Here is a 22299-nt window from a genome sequence, read left to right on the forward strand (position 1 = left end):
TTGACTATGCTTTGTTTCTTTATGGCGGAGGATTGTCACGCTCCCAAGAGCCACCATCTATCTATATGATAATCGAACAATCACACCGCACTATTTGTATGAAAATTTCTAAAGTGCATTGACTGAATCGCTGGAATGTTTCAGGTAAGTGCATTTCGTGCCCGTAGTACATATTTTGTTTTGTTGTAAACAGTTTTGTTTCATTACGTGACAATAACCGCCATTGTTTATAGTTAGGGAGGCGAGGTAGCTAAATGGCGTAATTCAACGGCGCCGTCGAGACCTATCAAAATCGAAAGATAAAATAATTTCGAAAAGAAAAGCTCGTATGGCAAAAACCATTTTAGCGGTGGGTTTGGCGTGTACGGTTTTTCAAAAATGTTAAAAAAACAGTTACTTGGGCATTCTCGAGCGCGTCAGATATTCATACTACGTATGCCCCGAGTGCCTCTGATAACAACGGTATACTAATCTGCCGGTTTGCGTGGTGGGGGTAGGCATATAAAGTAGTCAAAAATGCAAAAAAAAAAAATTTACTCGAGCGCGTCAGATTTTCGGAAGGGGTGTTAAGTAGGCCCCAAGGAAGCTTCCTTTAAAAAAACTGACGATTTCGGCGTGACGATAAGTTACGATGAATTTTTGAAAATGCAAAAAAAAAAAGTTTTTTTGAAATACTCGAGCGCGTCAGATTTTCATAGGGGAGGTTTATCTCGGTATCCTGAAAGCATATTTTTTTAATCTGACAAAAATGTTGGTGGGTTCTCTTAATCTGACCGAAAAAGGTTTTTTGGTTTCTTTTTTTTTCCTTTCTTTCTCCTTGATAAAACGGGGAATTTAAGAATGACAATAAAATTATCTTTTTTGTTTATTTAAACTTCTTTTTTGTAAAATGTATCGTTCGCGACTTATATGCCGCAACGCGTTCTTAGGAAGACGAAATGGCTCCTCCACACTTCCGGTCATGCGGAAACCGGCAGATTTTGTATTTTTAGTAAGTTTTAGATTATATTCTTCAAAATAAAAAATAAAAAAATCGCGCTCGAGAATGCCGGATTAACGTTTTTTTTTACAAGTTCGCGACCCTATAACTCGGCGGCGTCAAGGACTTATCGTCAGATTAGTTAAATTTAGTCTTTAAACACTAAAATCAACCCCCAATATCTTAATCTGAGGCGCTCGAGTATTTCAGACTATCCATTTTTTTTTACTAATCTGATCGTCTATCCTAGGCGCGCGTCACTACATACATATAGAGCTAAATACTTTACAAGGTTGTTCTATTAGGTCTAAGGTATCTCTCATATCTTAAACTGCCACGCTCGAGTATTGCCGAAAATTCCCCTATTCGCCTCCCTAACTATTAATTATTTTGTTTGAGCGGAAAAAAGTAGTTGTAAATGTTGTAATATGCTACTTTCATGATGATTAACCCAATCCCATCCAATGTGTATGAATTCTACAAAATCGAAGTACTTACGCTTATCAATAAAGCTGTATGTCCCAATAAACCCTGTAGCGTTGTTCTGTCTGGGGCCGGTGTGGAATTCGAGCACGAGGGCCGGCCCGGGGGAGTAGAGCGCCGGCGGCGCGTCGGCCCTCCCGCCGCACAGCGCGCGCGCCCACGCCGAGCGCTCGCTCACGCCGCCGGGCGGCCCCGGACCTTGCACTTCCCAGTATACTTTCAGGTAGTCGCCTCGGACGCAACTGAAACAATAAATTAACACACGTTTCAGTACATGCATTCATTTGCTTTGGTTCACTTTGTAAAGTGTCACAATAACCTTTGATGCGATATTTACGCACTTGGAAAAGTCCAAGAAGGATCATGACTGATTCAATTGACATTTATTGTTACAATTTTCAAATATTTTCAGAAATTAATAAAATAATAATGATATTTGTTTTACCTACTTGTAAAACAGTCAGTTAAAGTCAAAGTCCAGTTAACAGTCCCAGGTCAAAATCTTATCAACGGCAATTAGAATAGGTACTCGTTTCATTATGGAATAATACTTTTGAAGACTAATTAAATATTAGCTTTTACATAAACTAAATATGTAAATTTTTTGTATTTTTTTCACATTCTACAGTGAGTAATAGGGATCTTTATTCCAAGCTAAAATGATGTCAGGGTTTTATTTTATGCTTTCAGTGGCTTGGTTTTAAAAGGTGATGATAGAGATAAATTAAGAATTTTCTTCTTGTAAAGGGTTTTAAAACGCCGTGGCGAGCATTAAAACGACGTAGCATTAGTGTCACTTTAGGATGGTTTATTGAAAGGCGGCTAGCGCGCTGAGATGTTTTACTGTCTCAATTTTACGAAATAATGCCTCGAACGATGTTTTATGACACTTAATATTTTCAACGGAACAACCTTTGTTATAGCACGATAAAATATCATCCCCAGATAGCTGGATATACATTGAAAAATAATGGAGACTTTTCACAACATGTTTAAAACAAATGTGTGAACGTCTCTCATGCTGGCATTTAATGCGCTGATAAGTCATTAGTTAACCGATTAAAAAACCTGGAGTTACCATGGTTACCAGTATAATTTGACACTGGATTAACGGTTTAACCGGTTAACCCCGGGTTAGTGCATGGGATGGTGCAAGTGGCGCTAAGTAATTTTAATACTTACACAACTTATTTGTTTCGTAATTATGCGGAAATACGTAGTAAAGGCACATGACGTTAACTTCGCCTTTTGCTTGTTCACTTTCATACGTATTACACGCAGCTAATTATTGCGCAGATGGTTAAATAGAAAAGCAAAAGATTAAGTAAAAGATGAAGAGGAAGGTGTTAAGAAATTGGAAACAGGAAATTAGAAAGAACTTAAAAGATATGGCGAAATTTGCCTCGGGAGATTTGGCGACCACGCGGGTTTTAACGTATTTTAACGAGATTTTAACCCTCTGCTACGTCACAAAATTATATTAACAATTGATAATAAATGAAAATTAGACGTGTTTTCATGATTTTTTTTCACCGAAGAAACTTTAACCTTTTAAGGTAAAAAATAATAATCTATATCAGCGTTTTTGTATGGAAAGTGCCCGCCCCAGCATGCGTATCCCATTACAATACTATCTGATTTTTAAGGCCTCAAAACGTTACACAAACGGGAAAATTATTTTGATAATCCCTCTCACGCTTCACAGGCGGGGACGAACAGCGACAATGATGCACATTTGTCTCTCTCAAACGGTAGTCAACTTTTCATTATCATTAATAATTCACGCGAACACTGAATATGAAATCACCTGTATGTATCGAAGCGCCATCGATTTCCTTGTATATGTTATTGTCCAGCAAATCAATTGAATAAAATAAAACATTTAAAAACCTATTTATTTTAATAATAGCATTGCACGTTGTAGTTAGCATCCGAATTATTCATCAGCAATGATTATAGGTTTAAGTACTAAATGTGTAGGTATATAGGTTGCCTACGCGCGATTGATTATCTCTATCAAAGTAATTATTTTTGTCTACATACTGATTTATAATTATTTTTATCGCTAATAACAAAAAAAATGAAATCAAACGCTTTCAGATAAGGTTAATTAAATTAAAAAAGAAATTAAACGCTTTTCGATAAGATTAATTAAATTTTATTAAGTAAACATTTTTTTGTGCACTTCAACTGTAAAAACATGAAAATAATATGTTGTTGTATGGGAAGGCTTTTAACAATAAATTGTATCTTTACCTATATTTTGTCAATAATATATGACGGCATTATTTTGTCGTTTTAGCGGCATATTCTGTAAAATAAATGTTTTAACCTGTGTACCCATATGTGTACCTACCTATATTACTGTATGTATTATTAAGTATAGTACTTACGGCAAGACAATCAAATTGACGGAGGGCGGGGGCTTAATACCTACGGGGGCCTAATACTTTCATTCGAGTACCTACTGAAACTTACAGAATGAAATAATGAGTCATAAAAATCCATATTAATGTCGTTCACAGGCTCAAAGTGCCTACCAACTAGCTTGTCGGCTGGTGTTGAAATATGCAATTTTATTGCCCGCGTACAAAGTGCTCACTCTTACCTGAGAACACCAGGAAGGTTACACTTTAAATGCGTAATAAACGTACATGTTTTATAATAATAGAAAATACTAAATGTGACACACGTTCACGTTTTATCCAATCACTGTGGGTGGGAAATGGAGGTGACAGGCCATTTTTTAAGGAGCGTCCTTACGCAACTCAATCGGACAGGTGACAAGTTTCCTACGTTTGAGGTAGAGCACAGTTTTCTTCAAGGGCACGGGGAGGGAATTGGCTCTATTGAATTAAGTTTCTTACCTGTCATCATCATTTTCCTCGCGTTGTTCCGGCATTTTGCCACGGCTCATGGGAGCCTGGGGTCCGTTTGACAACTAATCCCGAGAATTGGCGTAGGCGCTAGTTTTTACGAAAGCCATCTGACCTTCCAACCCAGAGGGTAAACTATAACGTATTGGCATTAGTCCGGTTTACTCACGATGTTTTCATTCACCGAAAAGCGACTGGTAAATATCAAATGATATTTCGTACATAAATTCCGAAAAACTGATTGGTACGAGGCGGGGTTTGAACCCGCGACCTCCGGATTGAAAGTCGCACGCTATTGTCGTTAGGCCACTAGCGCTTCTTACCAGTATAAGGCATTTATGTACAAAAATTACCTTGTATAGCTGTGAGCAGTACAGTCGATTCCCTAACATGAGTACCTATCATGCATAGAAAGCTTGGTTGTGGTACAAATAAAGAAACCGTATCGAACCTTCTAAAAATACTTCCAAAGTAAGGATTTTGGCATCCTATATCGCATCCATTTGACCTACTTGCTCACTTCACGTAGTTAAGCCCTGTTAGAACAGCCCCCCGGTTTACACGTGACTTTTGCCCTCGTTGGCTTAAAAAATGTTATATGAGGATTAAATTCATTTCTACTTTTACCATTAAAGGAGATTATAAATCGTGTCGTACATGGCAACGACGCGATTAATCGTCATGATAAAGAGATCTAAATGTAGACATAAGATTTATGCAGTCTTATACATTAGGAATTAGGCCTCTGCTTTTATTTCAGCGACAACGGTGACGTGATCATACGTTTAGGTCCCGTGTAGCATAATTTAGGGATGTACTCGAGTTTTGTGGGGAGCTATTGGATTTGAAAGATTAGATGATAAGAAAAATAGAAAGCAACATTATCTAGTAATATTGGGTTTTTGATTTATGAAAAGAAAAAACCGGGCAAGTGCGAGTAGGACTCGCGCACGAAGGGTTCCGTACCATAATGCAAAAAAAAAAAAACGAAAAAAAAAGCAAAAAAAAACGGTCACCCATCTAAGTACTGACCACTCCCGACGTTGCTTAACTTTGGTCAAAAATCACGTTTGTTGTATGGGAGCCCCATTTAAATCTTTATTTTATTCTGTTTTTAGTATTTGTTGTTATAGCGGCAACAGAAATACATCATCTGTGAAAATTTCAACTGTCTAGCTATCACGGTTCGTGAGATACAGCCTGGTGACAGACGGACGGACGGACGGACGGACGGACGGACGGACAGCGAAGTCTTAGTAATAGGGTCCCGTTTTACCCTTTGGGTACGGAACCCTAAAAAACTAACTTAAAATCACGCCTTCAAACGTCGGTTTAAATGCTGCGTACATTTTTAGATACCACCTTTATATGCTAAACGGGCAAGGTGGCGGTTTATTTTTTAATTTACTTTTACGAGTACATTTGCATGATCACCTATCAGAGACGTAACAACTGTAACAAGTTATTTTATTTGTTATATTACCGGAATATTTTTATACATTAATTGCAATGTTTCTCACTGCGTATAGCCTAAACCTTAGCAATTCTAGATACCTAGTTGGTAGTGTAACTACAGCAAACAGTGTTCGTTACAACAAACATGTTGAACCCTCGATTACCACGTGACGCTCGACGTTCGCCTGTTTGCAATGCGACGCAGTGCGAATCACAAATCACAGTCCGCCCATGAGGACGATTCGAACTTACAAAACCATGTCAATTTTATCTCAATTTTTTACCTATGATAAAATATGCCCTTGCGTCTCGCTCTTATTGTAATATCATAATGGAAACAGATCTTATAACTAAAACTCGAATTGGCCTTTTAATCACGTACGACATTGTCCCCGTGTTCTCGGAGGAAAGCAAACTTGACTTTACGCAGACAGCTCGTGTCAATAAAATCCCACCAAAAACATTTTCATGTAAAATGTTGCCAAGACGAAACCATATGGCTCGCACTGACAAAAAGTTATCAGATCTCTTGTAGAGCCAAGCTCCTAACTCTACAAGCCCTAACTTCACAGACTCTACACCTTAGTCAAAATATGTGGCTTGACCGTTTCGTGACATGGGCGTAAAGTAATGTAATGTATTCACTATTAATATTTTTTTATTATAAAATAGTTCTTGTAGTAACGAAACGGCCAAGCCACATATTTTCACTAAGGCGTAGAGTCTGTGAAGTTAGGGCTTGGAGAGTTAGGAGCTTGGCTCTACAAGAGATCTGATAACTTTCACATCTTTTTGTAAGTTGTTTATGACAATCTTCCATCCCCTAATTCAAAGGGTTGCGGGTGATTTACTATTAAAATCCTGAAATACGTACCTGGGGGCATCTTTTATACAATCTGTGTTTTACTGATTCCCCGTACAAACTTCAACCCCCTTTTTCCCCTAACTTTTGGGGTGATTTTGGGGTTGAATTATCCTATTCTATATCCTTCCCCATAACAAAAACTACCTACATACCAAATTTCAACTAAATCGGTTCAGCGGTTATTGATTTCCCATACAAAATTCCACCCAGTCACCCCCTTAGGGGCTAAAAATTACAAGTTTTTGAATTTTGTTGTTGTTTGTCTTACATACCAAAATTTCAGCTTCCTAGGACGTCAGGAAGGACCCTAGAGGTTTTGATGATCCACAGTGAGTCAGTGACGAAACCGGGGTTTTTTAGACATGAATAAAAACTAAAGTATATAAGAGCTATGCAATTGAAAATTTTTATGCTTAATAAGTTTACTATTAACATCAAATCCCGAGAGTTTTGTTTATCTGATATAATCCAAACCCAAGTTATGAGGGTTAAAAACGACAAGGCGCTTCGAGAAAAGGTAGGTAGTGCCCTGCGCTTCGCTTTGCTCGTCTTGGCCGGCACTACCGTGCTCCCAGATAATGTTTTCATTCGTCCATTTGAGCTATAACAACCATTATGACAGTTCCTCCTGGAGGACCTATAAATTCTTCTAACCTATGGTCTCTTACCTTGTAATAAGTAATAAGTGTAATAACATAAATGGCTCTTTATTTTGTTTGCGAGGTTGCTGTTATGACCCAATCCCTGATAGGTACTTATTTTATTTATTAATAAATCAATATTATAGGACTTCTTTACACAAATGCCCATGCCCATGAAATGCAAGAGGCGTGTTGATTTGGCTTTCGAATGGTGTTCGTTGATGTTTCCACTGGGAGACGCTTGTTTATGCATTTATGCAACCAACTCTCACTTTTAGACAAAATTCCTTAAATGATTTAGTTAAGTATCTACGTACAAAGGCACCGCCGATAAACTTTTTGGCTTTGTCCTAAGGTTGATTGGTAGAGAATTCCTCATGGTTTTAAGTTCACCTTCTGTGTACATTCAGTTTTTCGTTTGTGTAAAAAAAGATTAAGCCAGGCCTACATTGCGGTAACATCTACATCAACATTTATTTCTTTATCACTTTGAAAATCTTTTAACTGTTTTTTTTTTTATTAAAACCAAAAACATAATTAATAACAAACTTACTTTATTAACTTTATTACTTAAGTTCAATATATTTTTCAATAACTCAATGAGATAGAGGCAAATTATCTTATACAGTGCCGAGTTAGTCACGCAGTGACCTGCATGACTACCCCAAATTTCTAGCCGATCATTATGTTAATGCAGACTTGCTTTACATAATGGCGTAGCTTATTAACATTTCTGTCGTCGCTATTGCTGTCGCGTAAGCCGATGCATAATTAATGGACAATAAAGCTAGCCGGTGCAATTCCTGCTGCAATAGCCCGGGCCCATGTCTAATAGCCATTATGAAGGTACTGGTTAATAAACTTTGTAGAGTTAGTATAAATTGCTGGATGGTATAAAATTAAATATAAAAGTCATGCTCTTGATCTGACAGTCGAACTAGATGAGTAAGATGACGCTATGCAGCGTAAGCTACATTACAATTCAAGAGATATAACCCACTGACAAATAGATACGCACATAGACAGACAGACAGCTAGTAATAGGGTCTGATGGCATTACTTACGTGCGGAATGCTAAAAAGAATTTCAAGATCTCTTTACAGAATCAGCGGAACAGTAAAAGCCAACGAGATTTACAAACGAGAGGTTTTAGTGTCCAAGCTTCTGGTGCTTCGTCGTTAAGCAGACGACAAACGATGCAACTGGGAAATCTGCGCGTTGAAACCAACCTGAGCGTCCGCTGGGTAAGAAGCGATTCATCCTGAGAACAGTTATTTTTACCGATAAATACCGGTAGCAGTTTTTTTATTCGGAATTGTGTGTGTGTGGTTATAGGAGTAGGTATAGTCCTGATTATTTTTGTATTATTGAAAATTGACTTTAAATTGGTTTAAAATCTTAACAAGAAAACCTTCGATGCTTAGTATTTACGGCAGAACATGCACAGCGGCTTTTATAAAGAAGATTAAAATAATGACAGATGAACATCTTTAGTTTTATCTTAAAATATGAAATACCTATAATTTTTTTTAAATAAATAATGTTAACATGTCGTTGTTAGAAGTGTTCTGATTAAGTTGAATGAATATACAGCCAGCAAAGCTGTTTATTTTGATATTAATCTTTACTGCAAAGTAAATAGAGAATTGTAGGTACTAAACTAAACATCATGCGTGACACATTTCAGAAAATTAAGGTCATACAACAGCACACGACCGCTAATCCATTAATTATTAACCTTTGTGTCCTCTATACATAAGGGTAAATATTTAAAACGTATCCTGCTAATCCACTCAGTAGCTTTTCTGAGTTAGGGAGTTAAGCCGGGGAAGTTAAAAATAAATTGTATTATGGAGCGTCCGATGGCGCCATCTATCTTGCTTTAGAAGCTTTAGGCGGGAAGCTATTTAGTTTTTACGGTTTCATGGCAACACAGGGAGTGATGTTCTTAAATTACATTTAATGGAGTTTTTGGTGTTTCTTTCAAGGGTATTAATTTGCAAAATAAGTAAAAAACGACCTACAGCTTTGTTTTTTTTTTTTTTAATAATGACTAACTACGTCCATATAAATACCTAGCTATAAATCATAAACGAATATGGTCGGAGCGTTCGGTTGGTCGTGGCCGAGAAACCACTATCGAAGTGAGAATTAGTAAACTGGCAAATGTGAATGATGACTTAAAATTATTCTTGTTTACGTAGCTCCTTTACGTAAATAATGAAACTCTCTACATGATACTATACTCTCAGGTTACTCTTCCTAATTCTGTATCCAGTAAATAATCCTTTTGTAAGCTGTACCGTTTGCATCGCATTATTTAAAAACTACTACTTGTTGTACACTGAAATTTAAATGTTAAAGTAAGGTAAACGTACTGAAACTTAAGTCATTGTCAATAGAGGTGACAGCAAGGTGTCATCTATTGGTCATTAGCATGTCGAGCACTAGTACGTTTACCTTATTGACCGAATTTAAAAGGATGTGGCTAAACGTAAAATAAAAAATAAGAACGAAACTAGCAATATTTATTTTTCTTCGACTCCGACTAACGGATATTTACACAAAACTTATAACAGGATGGTGTCGGTTTTAATTTATTTTCGCTTAAAAGCCTTTATTGATGTTACAAGAGAAATAAAAGACTCCGACTAACTGAGAAACTCCTTTTTTTGAAGTCTTAAAAAGTTTGATATAAAATGAGTGATAAGATAATCCATGGAAATATAAGCTATTAACTATTATTATTTCCATTATAAAACTCGGCGCTACAAATAATGCCTGGCAAGCCTAAAGCTACTTAGACGACGTGAAAGTTAGTTTAATTACTATTAATATTTAGGTACTGCCGTTCAGTGGATCATACGAGTATATAAATTAGACTATAACCCCCTTATTCATAAAACTTATTATTAAATTATGTTTTATCCCTTTCTTACAAATACATGAGTCAAAATGACAGATAAAGAAAAACGATTATTAGCTAATTGAGGCTTGTACCGCGTTTATGAATAAGGGGGTAAAAGAATATTCCGTCCGGTGTGATTAATCTACAATCGAAATCAGTGGCCATGGTCTTGTGGGATCGCTACATCAATCACCCTGACCATCTATCGCCTACGCCTTAGCTTGACAGTTTGGTTTTTTATCCCGATGTGAGTAGGAACAGGATATTGCTAACCCTCATTATTTTCGCAGCAATGGCGCGAGAATGTCCGAAAGAACTTATGGGCCACGCATATGGTCCTAGTTAATGGAGTTGTTACGTTCATCGATATTGAAATTGTAATGTGTAGTGACTTAACGTTTATTAATTTTAAGAAATTATTAGGTAGATATATATCTGTAGGTTTATTCCAATGAATATTTAAGATAATTAAGTGACAATAATGAAATTTGTTATATAATAAAAATAAATCAAACGTTATTAAAATCAGGACAAGATACCTAACGTTAGTGCAAGGTATTAACTAGGTATGTATGAGATTAAGAAAAATAACACTGATTTTGACTAACTAAGCTAAGTGCCTTATAATCCGACAGACAGATTGCGAAGTTGTAATATTATACTGAAAACACTTTAATACACGACAGCTGATAAATGAGAGTTTAACTGGGACATTTAATTTTATTAGTCTAATTATATCTGTCTCGAGACACTCCTCCTTTGATGATGTACGCATACATGATGTATAAATATTTTCGAAATCATATTTACTAATGTTTACATTACAGACGCCGACATTGCCTTAGGTACATGATGATACGTGATAGGGACATTTATAGATATATTACTTTTTCATTTCTCATCCTCTGAAAGACGGTCATTGTTGTTCTAAAAGGTGTACAGAACAATGATACGTTTCTGCTCTAGAGCATTTAAGGTTCCAAGTACGATTTTATTATTTTTTTACGATAAGCAATTGAAATTTGATTATAAAACGGATTTGTTATACAATTTCCATTCTGATATTTGACTCCCTGTTCCATAAATAACGATACTTTTACCTAAATTGTTAATTGAAAGTACCCTAAAAAAATAGCATAAAAATTTATACTTTGTTATGTTTTTGTTTTTGTAGTGTTTAACTCGGGTGAAAGACATAATTTCAGCCTCGGACTATTGGCGCTCTCACTGCGTTCGAGCGCCAAACTACCTCGGCAGAAATGAGTGCCTTTCATCCCTTGGTTGACAATCTACTATTGTTTCATTTTCAGTAATGCAAAAGTATTTATGTATCTATACCTATTGCAAAAATACACTACAACTAACTTGCAGAAATATACTTATATGGCTCCTATGTGCTTTCAGGCAATAGTAGTAATTGTTTCGCACGGTGAATGTATGTACACATAGTTGGGAAAATTTAATATGTATACCTAACCGCTGGCAGGAGTAGCTCGGAGTTTTAAAATTTAACATTCTAGAGGAAGAAGTTCACTAATACTTAAGTACCAACCTACTTTTAAACCTGCTACGTTTTATGCGGTTCATGCCTCTAGAGTCTAGACTATTATATTGTTATTACTTGCTTCACTTTCAGTTTTGTACTACCTATCTAATAGTTATTATGTAATTATATAGTTTCATGTACTACTTACATACTTATATCAAAATTGGGAAATTTGTCTTTTCCGCGTCACATCTTAGTAGAAGCTCGTTCACGATAAAGAGTGGACGATAAGGTAAACCGACGGATAATTAGGTAATACTATAAGGATTATTTTTTGTTCCTTTTGAGGTAAAACCTAAAAATACAAAATATTAGACGAGATAATTAAATGTGTTGCTTAATTTATACAATAGGTACCATTATCACGAATTACCTTTGGTATTACCCAGTCAAACAATTAGTAACGCACCCTTTCGCTTAAATTGACAGAATTGAAAATGTTTCTAGCCCCGGCGGAGAGTGCCATTGAAACTTTTTTATGGCAGTTCGGAATGGCGCTCCAACCATGTGACGTTGTATTGTGTTTCTATCTACCTACGAGCAACACCGGGAAGGCAGTCGGCAATCGCACTATTACTATGCCGAAGCACATGCCCAACTGGGCATGCACATGCAAAACTAGCGCGGTAACACTATCGTTAGTTATAAGGGAATAAATAAAGAGAAACTGGGAAAAAAGGTCCCCTCGTGTATGGATCACGTATTATTTCAACACTGAAAAGATGGTAGAGTTAGACCAAGAAAAGTATGCATCTTTTTTGATAGCCCACGCCGTGCATGTGTTATTTATATGTCATAATTTCATAGAAGTTTGACATTTAAAATAACACTTGCACTACGTGGGCTATAAAGCTATAGCTATAAAGTAAGTATAAAGAAAAAAGAAGACTTCTATATACCCTATCCACGTACCAAATACCTACTTTTCACAAGATGTACTTAAGTACTTAAACATATTACTGCGATATGCCGATGCAAGTAAAAAAACACAGACGCAGAGTAACCGCATCGTGCACTCTATGCTCAAGAGGGCTAAGCATTTAAATGTGTGTTCATTAATTAACGGGAACGCCAAGCCCTGCTTCGTGCGGACTGCTTCTGACATTGCATACGCTGCGCCACTGAATAACATTTATCATTCCCATTATAATACAAAACGTACCTACTTTTGACATAATAATATCCTTTTCTGAAGCGTACGCGGAACATATTATTCTCGCACGTGTTACTTCTATGTTAAACTGTTACGTATACCTACGAGTAGTACATATATTTTTGGGTAGACACAGACATATGAGCTGAAATTTAGTATAGGTAACTATTACGGTTACCTATAACAGAATACAGTCCGCTGACAGTAAGATAGACTGAAAGCCGGCAGCGGAGGCCTAATACTTAATAGGTACTAAAATGTATTACAAACGGTACCCCTTTAAATAAGTAGGCCGACGAACCTGTCCGCGGTCGTTGTAAAGTACAGTATAATAAGTTTACTGATCGGATCGTTTCGTTTTTGGTACCTGCTTTACGTAGAACCTTTCAAACATTGATTAATATTAACGACTTCCCCATGGAACTAATTTGAGTGGATAATGGATCTTTTGTATCTAATGAAAAAGTAATTTGTGTGGCCCTCACCACCGGACCAATTATGATGGTGAAAAGTAGAGGAGTTTTACAATTAATTAATCATCCCGTACAATTTACTAGGGGGGAATTGAGTTGTAGGCTCATTCGTATAACATTGAGGTTGGCTGGGGTTTTGGGCTGCCTCGTTTTAGTTTCGCATGTGACTTGCTGTGTGGTTGAGCAGTGCTCAATGAGCATTTTGCTACAACGAGCTTTTTTTTTGCGTTTTATCTAATAGTTACATGGTTTTTTTTTCTATGCGAATCGTTTAATAGATAAAATGTAAATGTTTGACATACGTTTTCATACTGTTCACCTTTTACTGTAGGTACTGTAGGCCTCTTTTTTACCATATTGAGAAGTGCAACCGTTGACCATCAATATTTAAAAGAAAGGTTGTCTAATGCTTTCTTTTTTTATATAATATTAAATACCTTTTATGTAATGAGAGCCTGAACTTCACATATAAATAAAATATTTGAAAAAAAAAACACACACGTCGTAATAATAGGAAAGATAAATTAAAGCGCTGGTGGCCACAATTCGGAGGTCGCGGGTTCAAACCCCGGCTTGTACCAATGAGTTTTTCGAAACTTATGTACGAAATATCATTTGATATTTACCAGCCGCTTTTTTGGTGAAGGAAAACATCGTGAGGAAACCGGTCTAATCCCAATAAGGCCTAGTTTAGCCTCTGCGTTGGAACGTCAGATGGCAGTCGCTTTCGTAAAAACTACCACCAATCCCCGCCACCCCCAATCCACGCCAATTCCCGGGATTAGTTGCCAAGCGGACACCAGGCTCCCATGAGCCGTGGCAAAATGCCGGGACAACGCGAGGAAGATGATGATGATGATGTATTCCAGTTAGAGATCAGTTTAAAAGGTCGGCAACGCGCTTGTAACACCTCTGGAGTTGCAGGCGTCCATAGGCTACGGTGACTGCTTACCATCAGGCGGGCCGTAAGCTTGTTTGCCACCGATGTGGTATTAAAAAAAAACCGGGCAAGTGCGAGTCGGACTCGCGCACGAAGGGTTCCGTACCATAAAGTAAAAAAAAAAAAAAAAAAAAAGCAAAAAAAAAACGGTCACCCATCCAAGTACTGACCACTCCCGACGTTGCTTAACTTTGGTCAAAAATCACGTTTGTTGTATGGGAGCCCCATTTAAATCTTTATTTTATTCTGTTTTTAGTATTTGTTGTTATAGCGACAACAGAAATACATCATCTGTGAAAATTTCAACTGTCTAGCTATCACGGTTCGTGAGATACAGCCTGGTGACAGACGGACGGACGAACGGACGGACGGACGGACGGACGGACAGCGAAGTCTTAGTAATAGGGTCCCGTTTTACCCTTTGGGTACGGAACCCTAAAAAAGATAAAAAGTACGACAATAAGGAGTTTATTTTTCTATTCCGGTACCTACTGCAAATATACGTGGTTACTTAACATTGATTAATAGTGCCGACTTAAAGCAGTTCAAACAAAGGAACTTCTAAACTTTAATCCACTATAAACACAAAAACTGAGTTTTCTGCTCCACTTTACGACAGTGAACTGTGATAGCCATTTTTTAAAAGAATGGTTCAACTTAGATTCTTACAGAGCGCGCGGTTCATCCGTAGACTAAAGGTACCCTCTTTGTGTTAATGAAGGAATTCCGTTTTATTATGCTGAAGTGCTGCCTGTCGCATCTATCTTGCTTTAAAGTCTTTCCAACAAAAAAGTCTGAACAAAATGTTGTTTGGCGAAACATTTTATGAACTTACCTATTTTTAGAAGCCACACTGCCGTATTCGAACTTCAAGATATTCACAAAAGATGACACGTACTAGATCCATTCTAGATACGTTATAGTTTAGATTTCAACTAGTTCTCTTTTGCAGCTCAATTCGGGCAACCAGTGTCACTTCTACGTCAGATAGTGTTAGATATCTATTAGATGTGAATTGGATCTCTAAGTCATATCTTGTGGAAATCGTTCAAGAGTATCTCCAGAATCGCATAAATGTCAAATTTGACAGGTTAGATCTTAAACATATCGTTATCGTATCTTGGTGACGTCTAAAAGATATCTAGTAGATGTCTATTTCAAAATCCGAATCGGGCCCACAGGCGTTGTTACAAAACATTAAACTTTAATCAGTATTGGAACCGAAACATTTCAATACATGCTTATAGTTATTAAGGTAGTTTATTGTAATAACAAGTGGATATAATCCGGACTTCCTGTCGAGCGCCATATTGGTTATGTCGCCTCGTGATTAATTTCTTTGTGTTTGCTCATTAATGTTATTTAAAGCAGCAAACTAATGTGAAAGTGTGCAGATGATGAAGAATTATCCTTGAAACGCGTTTAACCATTCTGGAGTCAACGCCGGGTAGTCCACGTGGTTTCTTGTAAATCCCAGCTATCGGTTTACAAGAGGTCATAACGGTACCTATACTGTCTTGTACACGGCATAATTATCGTATAATTTAGCCCTCACTACCTTGACACTGGCTAAATTGTCCCAATGGACTGAAGCCATTTATTAATTCATAACCTGTTATTCGAATCTGAATACGGCTCCCGTTGTAGTTTAATTTGCAAGCTCTAGTTTGTTAGAATCAGTATCGTGGCATTGATATGCAGTATTCGCCACGCTGCAATATAGTGCAAATACAAACGTGTTTGATTTAGTATTTGCTGTTGTCTTTCTAGGTATACGTGGTGTTACTATGTTAGCATTAAGTATGTGCACTGAATAATTAAGCTCTTTGTTTGGTGTTGCACTCCGTCGTGTATGCTTTCAGGTAGATACAAATAGCATCCACTTAACGAAACACAATTAAATTGTAGGTGCTTGTAATAATACCGAGTGCCACTACAGCTTATGCTTCAATTCGGTACTACTTACTAGCCCCGATACAATGGAATTCGCCTAGTAAAAAACAATATTCATACGTAGATAAGATTTTGCACATTAAATGGACATTTTATGTGGGTTGTCTCTTGTTTAAAATGTATGTATTAATTAACTAAGTAGGTACTTCTAGAACAAAGTTTTAACAAAGCCAAAGTATTTTAATTTTGGCTCACTTTGTAATACTAATTAGGTTTTAGATATGTCTTGAATCGCGGTAATAATAATATTCGAACATCTTTGATGTCGAGATTGTCGAGTCTCCACCCGAGCGTTACTCCGTTTTGATTTACCGTATTCCATTACCGGTTGGAATCTTAATATCCGGAAATGACTGTATCCACAGAGCACCTTAACAGCTTTAGTGCGTTGCAAACCTTAGTAGAAGACGTAAAATCGTTTAAGGGTGAATCAACTTTTTAATGTCCTTCGTTGCCATAGTTACGTTTAGTTGCGCTGGGGAAAAATAACTTTCGTTCTTTTTCAAAACGTACAATATGTCAATCTAATGTTAATTTAAAATGTACCTACTTCTATTAATACCAATATCAATCCGGTAGTGCAATTACGCTAAGAGCAGACTCAGATAAGTCCGATTTGTGAAAAGGGTGTAATTTATTCGACAGCGAATGTATGAAAATTGTAAAGGGGAAAATCAAGGGTCTGGCGGTGGAATCGGCACCACATTTTAGCCCGCCAACATCGAGTTTCTTGAAGCCTAAGAACACCACTAAGGATCAGGAGTCAAACTGCGGTCTAATAATTATGCATACGATATATGACACGACACAGTTTTAGAGATTCCGGTCTATTAGCTATCAAACTAGGATATGGAAATCGAAAAACAACATATTATTACCTACATTAAAATTACCAGACAAGCGTTATGTTCGAAAAAATGCTTAAAGTTATGATACAGTTACTTCAATGAATGATTATTGCTCCGGATTTATGAATGCGCAGGTCAGTAAAAAGATTATATTCATAATATAGGTATACGAGTAAAATGTTGTTTGTAGGCATATAAAGCTTGGTACTAGCTTTAGATAAAATAAAATTGGCCGTTACGATAAATTTTAAAGCAAAAGGCTCTTAAACACTGCTGATAAAACTAACAGTCGTAAAACACAAATTAGGGAGCCGCACGTCCGCTCGTTGCAGTAACTTAGCTGAAAACGATCGTGTGTGAATGCCCTAACGCTATTGCCCGAAAAGTGGCAATGGTGCAGTTTCAAATTTTGTGCAATAACTGTACCTACTTTATTGATAAGATTATGCTGCAGTAGGAAGTTTTCCAGGCCATACAACTTTTAATACAGTTAATCCCTATTATATTAGGCAATAGATTTACGAAACCTACAGCTATCTTGTCTTTCAACCCAGATGAAAAACTAGGCCTTATAGGGATTAGCCCCGTTTCCTCACGATGTTTTCCTTCACGGAATTTAATTGTCTAATCGACAGCCTGTCTTCAATCGAATTGTCTGATTTAAAAATGTCTCTTCCCAGCTAACCCAAGGATTCTTGAAATTCAGCGAACAGATTTTATAGACACATATTATTCGATTACTCTCTAGAGGAAAAGCTTCGTAATTGGTAAATCATTTTCCGTATTAGATATAAGTTCTGCACGCTACTTGAAAACTTCCGAGAAATGATTTGATTTTCTCCTGAAACTATACGGATCATGTTATTTTGTTTCCATAACTCTAAATACTTATAGCTAACTAAGTTAAGACCTCTCAATATTTGCAACACACTCAACCTTATGTTTCAAATTGATCTAGACTGACCTAGCTTCTTCTATTAATAACTTTATCAATAGGTAGGTACACGAAAGCGTAACTAAACCTCGTTCCGAAATCCCACAAATCAGCCAGGGTTTACTCCGCTTACATTTTCGATTTTTACTACAATACCTATTATTACACGCTTTATTGTATGTAGTTAAATTTATATTTCTCCGCGCACCTACCTACCTAAAAAGTTTCAAGACACAACAGAATAAACAAATAAAACCCACCTAGAATTCAATTTGTAACAATATCGAAACGTAAAACCAAATAAATGTCTCTGACAAGTCGTTTACAACACCAATGAAATTAAGTAATAAAGTTAAAGGTGAGGTGCCGATTGTATAATGGTGATGCCACAACACGAATCTGCCCGAGCGTAGCGTGCTCCGAGTGCTTACGCCCTATCCATTTGGTTGCGTTCCAAGATACCTTTGTCAAATTACCGACGTCGCTTGGCACTATCATTTAAGTGCGGCAACTGTGCTGAAATTTGCTCCTCGCGGGTATTAGGTACAGGATTCTAATGCCGTTTGAACAGACTATTCAAATGTAATAACGTTAAAGCCAATAATCGTAGCCAGTTTAATTTTAACTCGATATATTCAAACGTTAATACTGTCATATTATGCATACATTCGTTTTATGATTTCCAAGTTAAGGATGACTTACTTTTCTATGACATGACAGGCGATCACGTGATGCTTTCCATAGAAAACGATGCGCCGAAAGCTCCGGCCCGGACACGGCCCGGTCTAACGTGAGTCATCCTTTATTCTCCGTTACCATATCTATAAGATTTTTACACTACTAATCCTGACCTTCGTTTTCATCCTCGGTAATCGAAAATAGACACATTTTTTATTGATAAACAGCAGCGTTAAATTAGTTAATTTATTGACTGAATCGGTACTTGATAGTGTGCGAATAATCCATTATACGTAATACATTATTATTAATAAACTAATTTGAATTAAATACTTTTATGCAGCATGTCATTGATTTTTTGTCAACGGTGACAAATATGTAAAAACCTTTTTGTTATACTTCTCCAAAAACTAAACTGTTTTTTTAAAACTAAATCAATATGCAAAAGTTTTGCGTCAAATGTGTGTATAAGATTCTCAAAATTTAATCGTTATACGAGCTTTGTTTCGTAATTAAAACAGTACGTGTACATATGTTGTTTTTACTTGTCAAATTAACTTAGACAAAAACGTGCCTTCTAGGCGAGGCATTTCAAAGTAATAATTTGCATATTTTGAAGAACTGACTCAGAATATTCGCCAGGATTAGCATTTCAGGAGTGCAACAAGCAAAAATCCGAGGCTCTGCGGCGAGCAGTAACGAAGCATTCCGATGCACCCATCGACTTCGAAGCTCGCTCGACGCCGACATTCCGTGCGAACTGCCGGCGGTGCTACCGTTACACTGGCTATACTACGAAATTCCCCTTTATTTCATCGACAAATAACTCACTAGACTAGAGCATTTTTCTTTTCTTTACAATGTAAACTTTAAGAAGACTCTTAAGAAGAGTACTTATATTATGGTTAGTTAGAAACAATGTTTTGATTGTGTTCAATAAATACATATTAGATTTATAAATTATTGTACGAAGACAGCAGGTGGTATTGATTACCTACAAAAACCAATATTACAAATTTACAATATGTGGCGTATCACGTATACTATAGTATGGTATGGCATGGTATGGTACGGTAGTGGGACCGGGGGCTGTATTCAGGAATTTTCTTTCATATTGTATATTTCATTCAGACCAAAGGTTTCTGAGTCCCTCACTACAATCAAGATTATAAATTCGCTTGCTCTAAACTCAATGTTAGCACTCGCGGCAAAAACTAACTTTGCTCTCTTGTAGCACAAATAACTATTTAGGTGTCCGTGCCTTCGCTTGAACCACATTATGAGATAACACCCTTGTAACTCAGCCCTAATCAAGCGAATTCATCAACTAGTAGCGCCATCTATCGCGCTACCCAAGTAGTAATGTCACCCGGTTGCCAGCGCGTGGCTGCTTTCTCTTCAGTACGCTTTTGTAACTCAGCCGAGCAACACGTTTACAAAGCAAGTTTAAAAAGATCAAGAAATTTAAATCGTAAAAATATTTTGAAAACCTCCGACTTCGTGACATTCCGCTCGGTGCCCATGGCCCAGCGACGAGACGCAGTGACCTTCCTACAGGCACCGTCACAAAAAGTACACGGGTACTTACGCCTCATGGCCTCGTCCTGTGGGACAACAAGCGTCGTCCCGTGAGACGACATGGCGTCGTCCCGTGAGACGACATGGCGTCGTCCCGTGAGACGACATGGCGTCGTCCCGTGGGACGACATGGCGTCGTCCCGTGAGACGACATGGCGTCGTCCCGTGAGACGACATGGCGTCGTCCCGTGAGACGATATGGCGTCGTCCCGTCAGACGACAAGCGTCGTCCCGGGAAATGACATGGCGTCGTCCCATGAGACGACATGGCATCGACCCGTGAGACGACGAGGCGTCGTCCCGTGAGAGGACAAGGCGTCGTCCCGTGACACGACATGGCGTCGTCCTGTGGTATCGTCCTGACAATGGTATTGTCCTGACAGACGACATGACAGCGTCTTGTAAGACGACGAGCATCGTCTCGTTAAAAGACCTTGTGACATTCCGCTCAGTGCCCGTGGCCCAGCGATGAGACTAAGTGAGCTCTAGCCATCACCATAAACAGAATACCTACGGGTATAAATGGCACACGGCGTCGTCCCGTTGGACGACAAGCGTCGTTGCGTGAGACGACATAGCGTAGTCCCGTGACATCGTCCTGTGGGACATCAGGCGTCGTCCTGTAAAACGATAAGGCGTCATCCTGTGATACGACAGGCATCGCGATGAGTTACGTCCTCATGTGAGAAGACATTGCGCCATCCTGTGGTATCGTCCCGTGATAGGATATTGCGTCCCATAGGACTACATTGCATTGTTCCATAAGATTACATTTTGTCGTATCGTGAGACATTAATGCGTCGTCCTATGAGACGATATCGCATCGTCCTATGAATCGTCCATTGAAATGACGTTGTCTTGTTATACAAAAACCGTTGTCTCATGGTCTACCATTAATACGGTAGCGGACGTCTTATTGGTCGCTTTATCGTTCGATGTCTGCACGGTGGGCCTCGCATTTAAGATCTGCATGGTCATGAACAATGCACGACTTAGTTAGTGGCGTCATCATCAATGTAGCCGACCAAATGGTGTGTCACCTTTTAAACCGACGAGCAGCAGAATTTCTATTAGAGGGTTTGGCGCGAAATTGATAACGAAATGCAGTTACAGTAATTGTCTCAACCTGCCAGGAAAAAGGAAGGTTTCCGTCTTGGTCGTGTACAAATGTTGGTCTGGGTCGATAACAAACAATTCTCGTGAGATACCAAACAAACCAAAAATATACATTCTGAGGATCATAAACTGTATGACTAACCGGCCATGAAAAATAGCAGTTAAGAAACTGTGAAAAGGGAAAAGTACGAAGTGAAAAACCTTGTGTTATACTTTGCCCAACTAGATCCTATACCAAAAAGAGAGAGGGGGAGGCAAGAAAATTGACGTTAGCCTTAAAGAAGGAAAGAAAACTAAAACTCTCTCTTCTGAATAGGAATACCAATACAAGTTTATACTTGTTTATACCAATTCATTTACGGCTCTGTCATAGGCTAACAAGAGATATCTCTTTATTGCGGCTCTAAGCCTGAAAAGAATAGAGTTTATGATACTCATATATATTAGTGAAAAATCATCGCACTAAATCCCTCTTTTGAATGATGAATGACTAGTCAGGTTGATAGTATCTTTGGGAATACTGAAGCATCTCCTGTATACTCTCTAAATATTGACCATTAGCTAAAAAATTGCGGCCTGTTACAAAGAGAAATCTTTTACTTACTTTAAATCGTCTACTATGTAGCTGTGAAACAGAGACCACTAAACTAAGAGTAACACGTAGAAAACAGCAAGTACCTTCCATCGCATTCCGTCCAATAGACCGAACTGACAAAGGCATTTATAATGTAATTAGTGCTCTATTCACATCAGTCAGGTAGAAACTTGTGAAATTAGGTTCAAAATTCAAGTAACAAGCTCCACTTCGGAAGATTATCTAAGCAGTGGGTTGTCAATCGACCTGCCGTTGGTATAACAATCATACATCATAAA

The 22299-nt window shown here is 37.7% G+C and overlaps 1 protein-coding gene across 1 annotated transcript in view; it reads right to left on the reverse strand.

Moving 5' to 3' along the window:
- The window catches only part of LOC134805022 (suppressor of lurcher protein 1), a 349546-nt gene that overhangs the window by 106779 nt on the left and 220468 nt on the right, over window positions 1-22299 (reverse strand). The window contains exon 5 of the mRNA XM_063778313.1: window positions 1478-1704. Coding sequence (XP_063634383.1) covers window positions 1478-1704 — 227 coding nt within the window. The remainder of the gene's footprint in view (window positions 1-1477; window positions 1705-22299) is intronic.

The sequence above is a fragment of the Cydia splendana genome, chromosome 2 (assembly GCF_910591565.1).
Source record: "Cydia splendana chromosome 2, ilCydSple1.2, whole genome shotgun sequence".
Taxonomy (NCBI): domain Eukaryota; kingdom Metazoa; phylum Arthropoda; class Insecta; order Lepidoptera; family Tortricidae; genus Cydia; species Cydia splendana.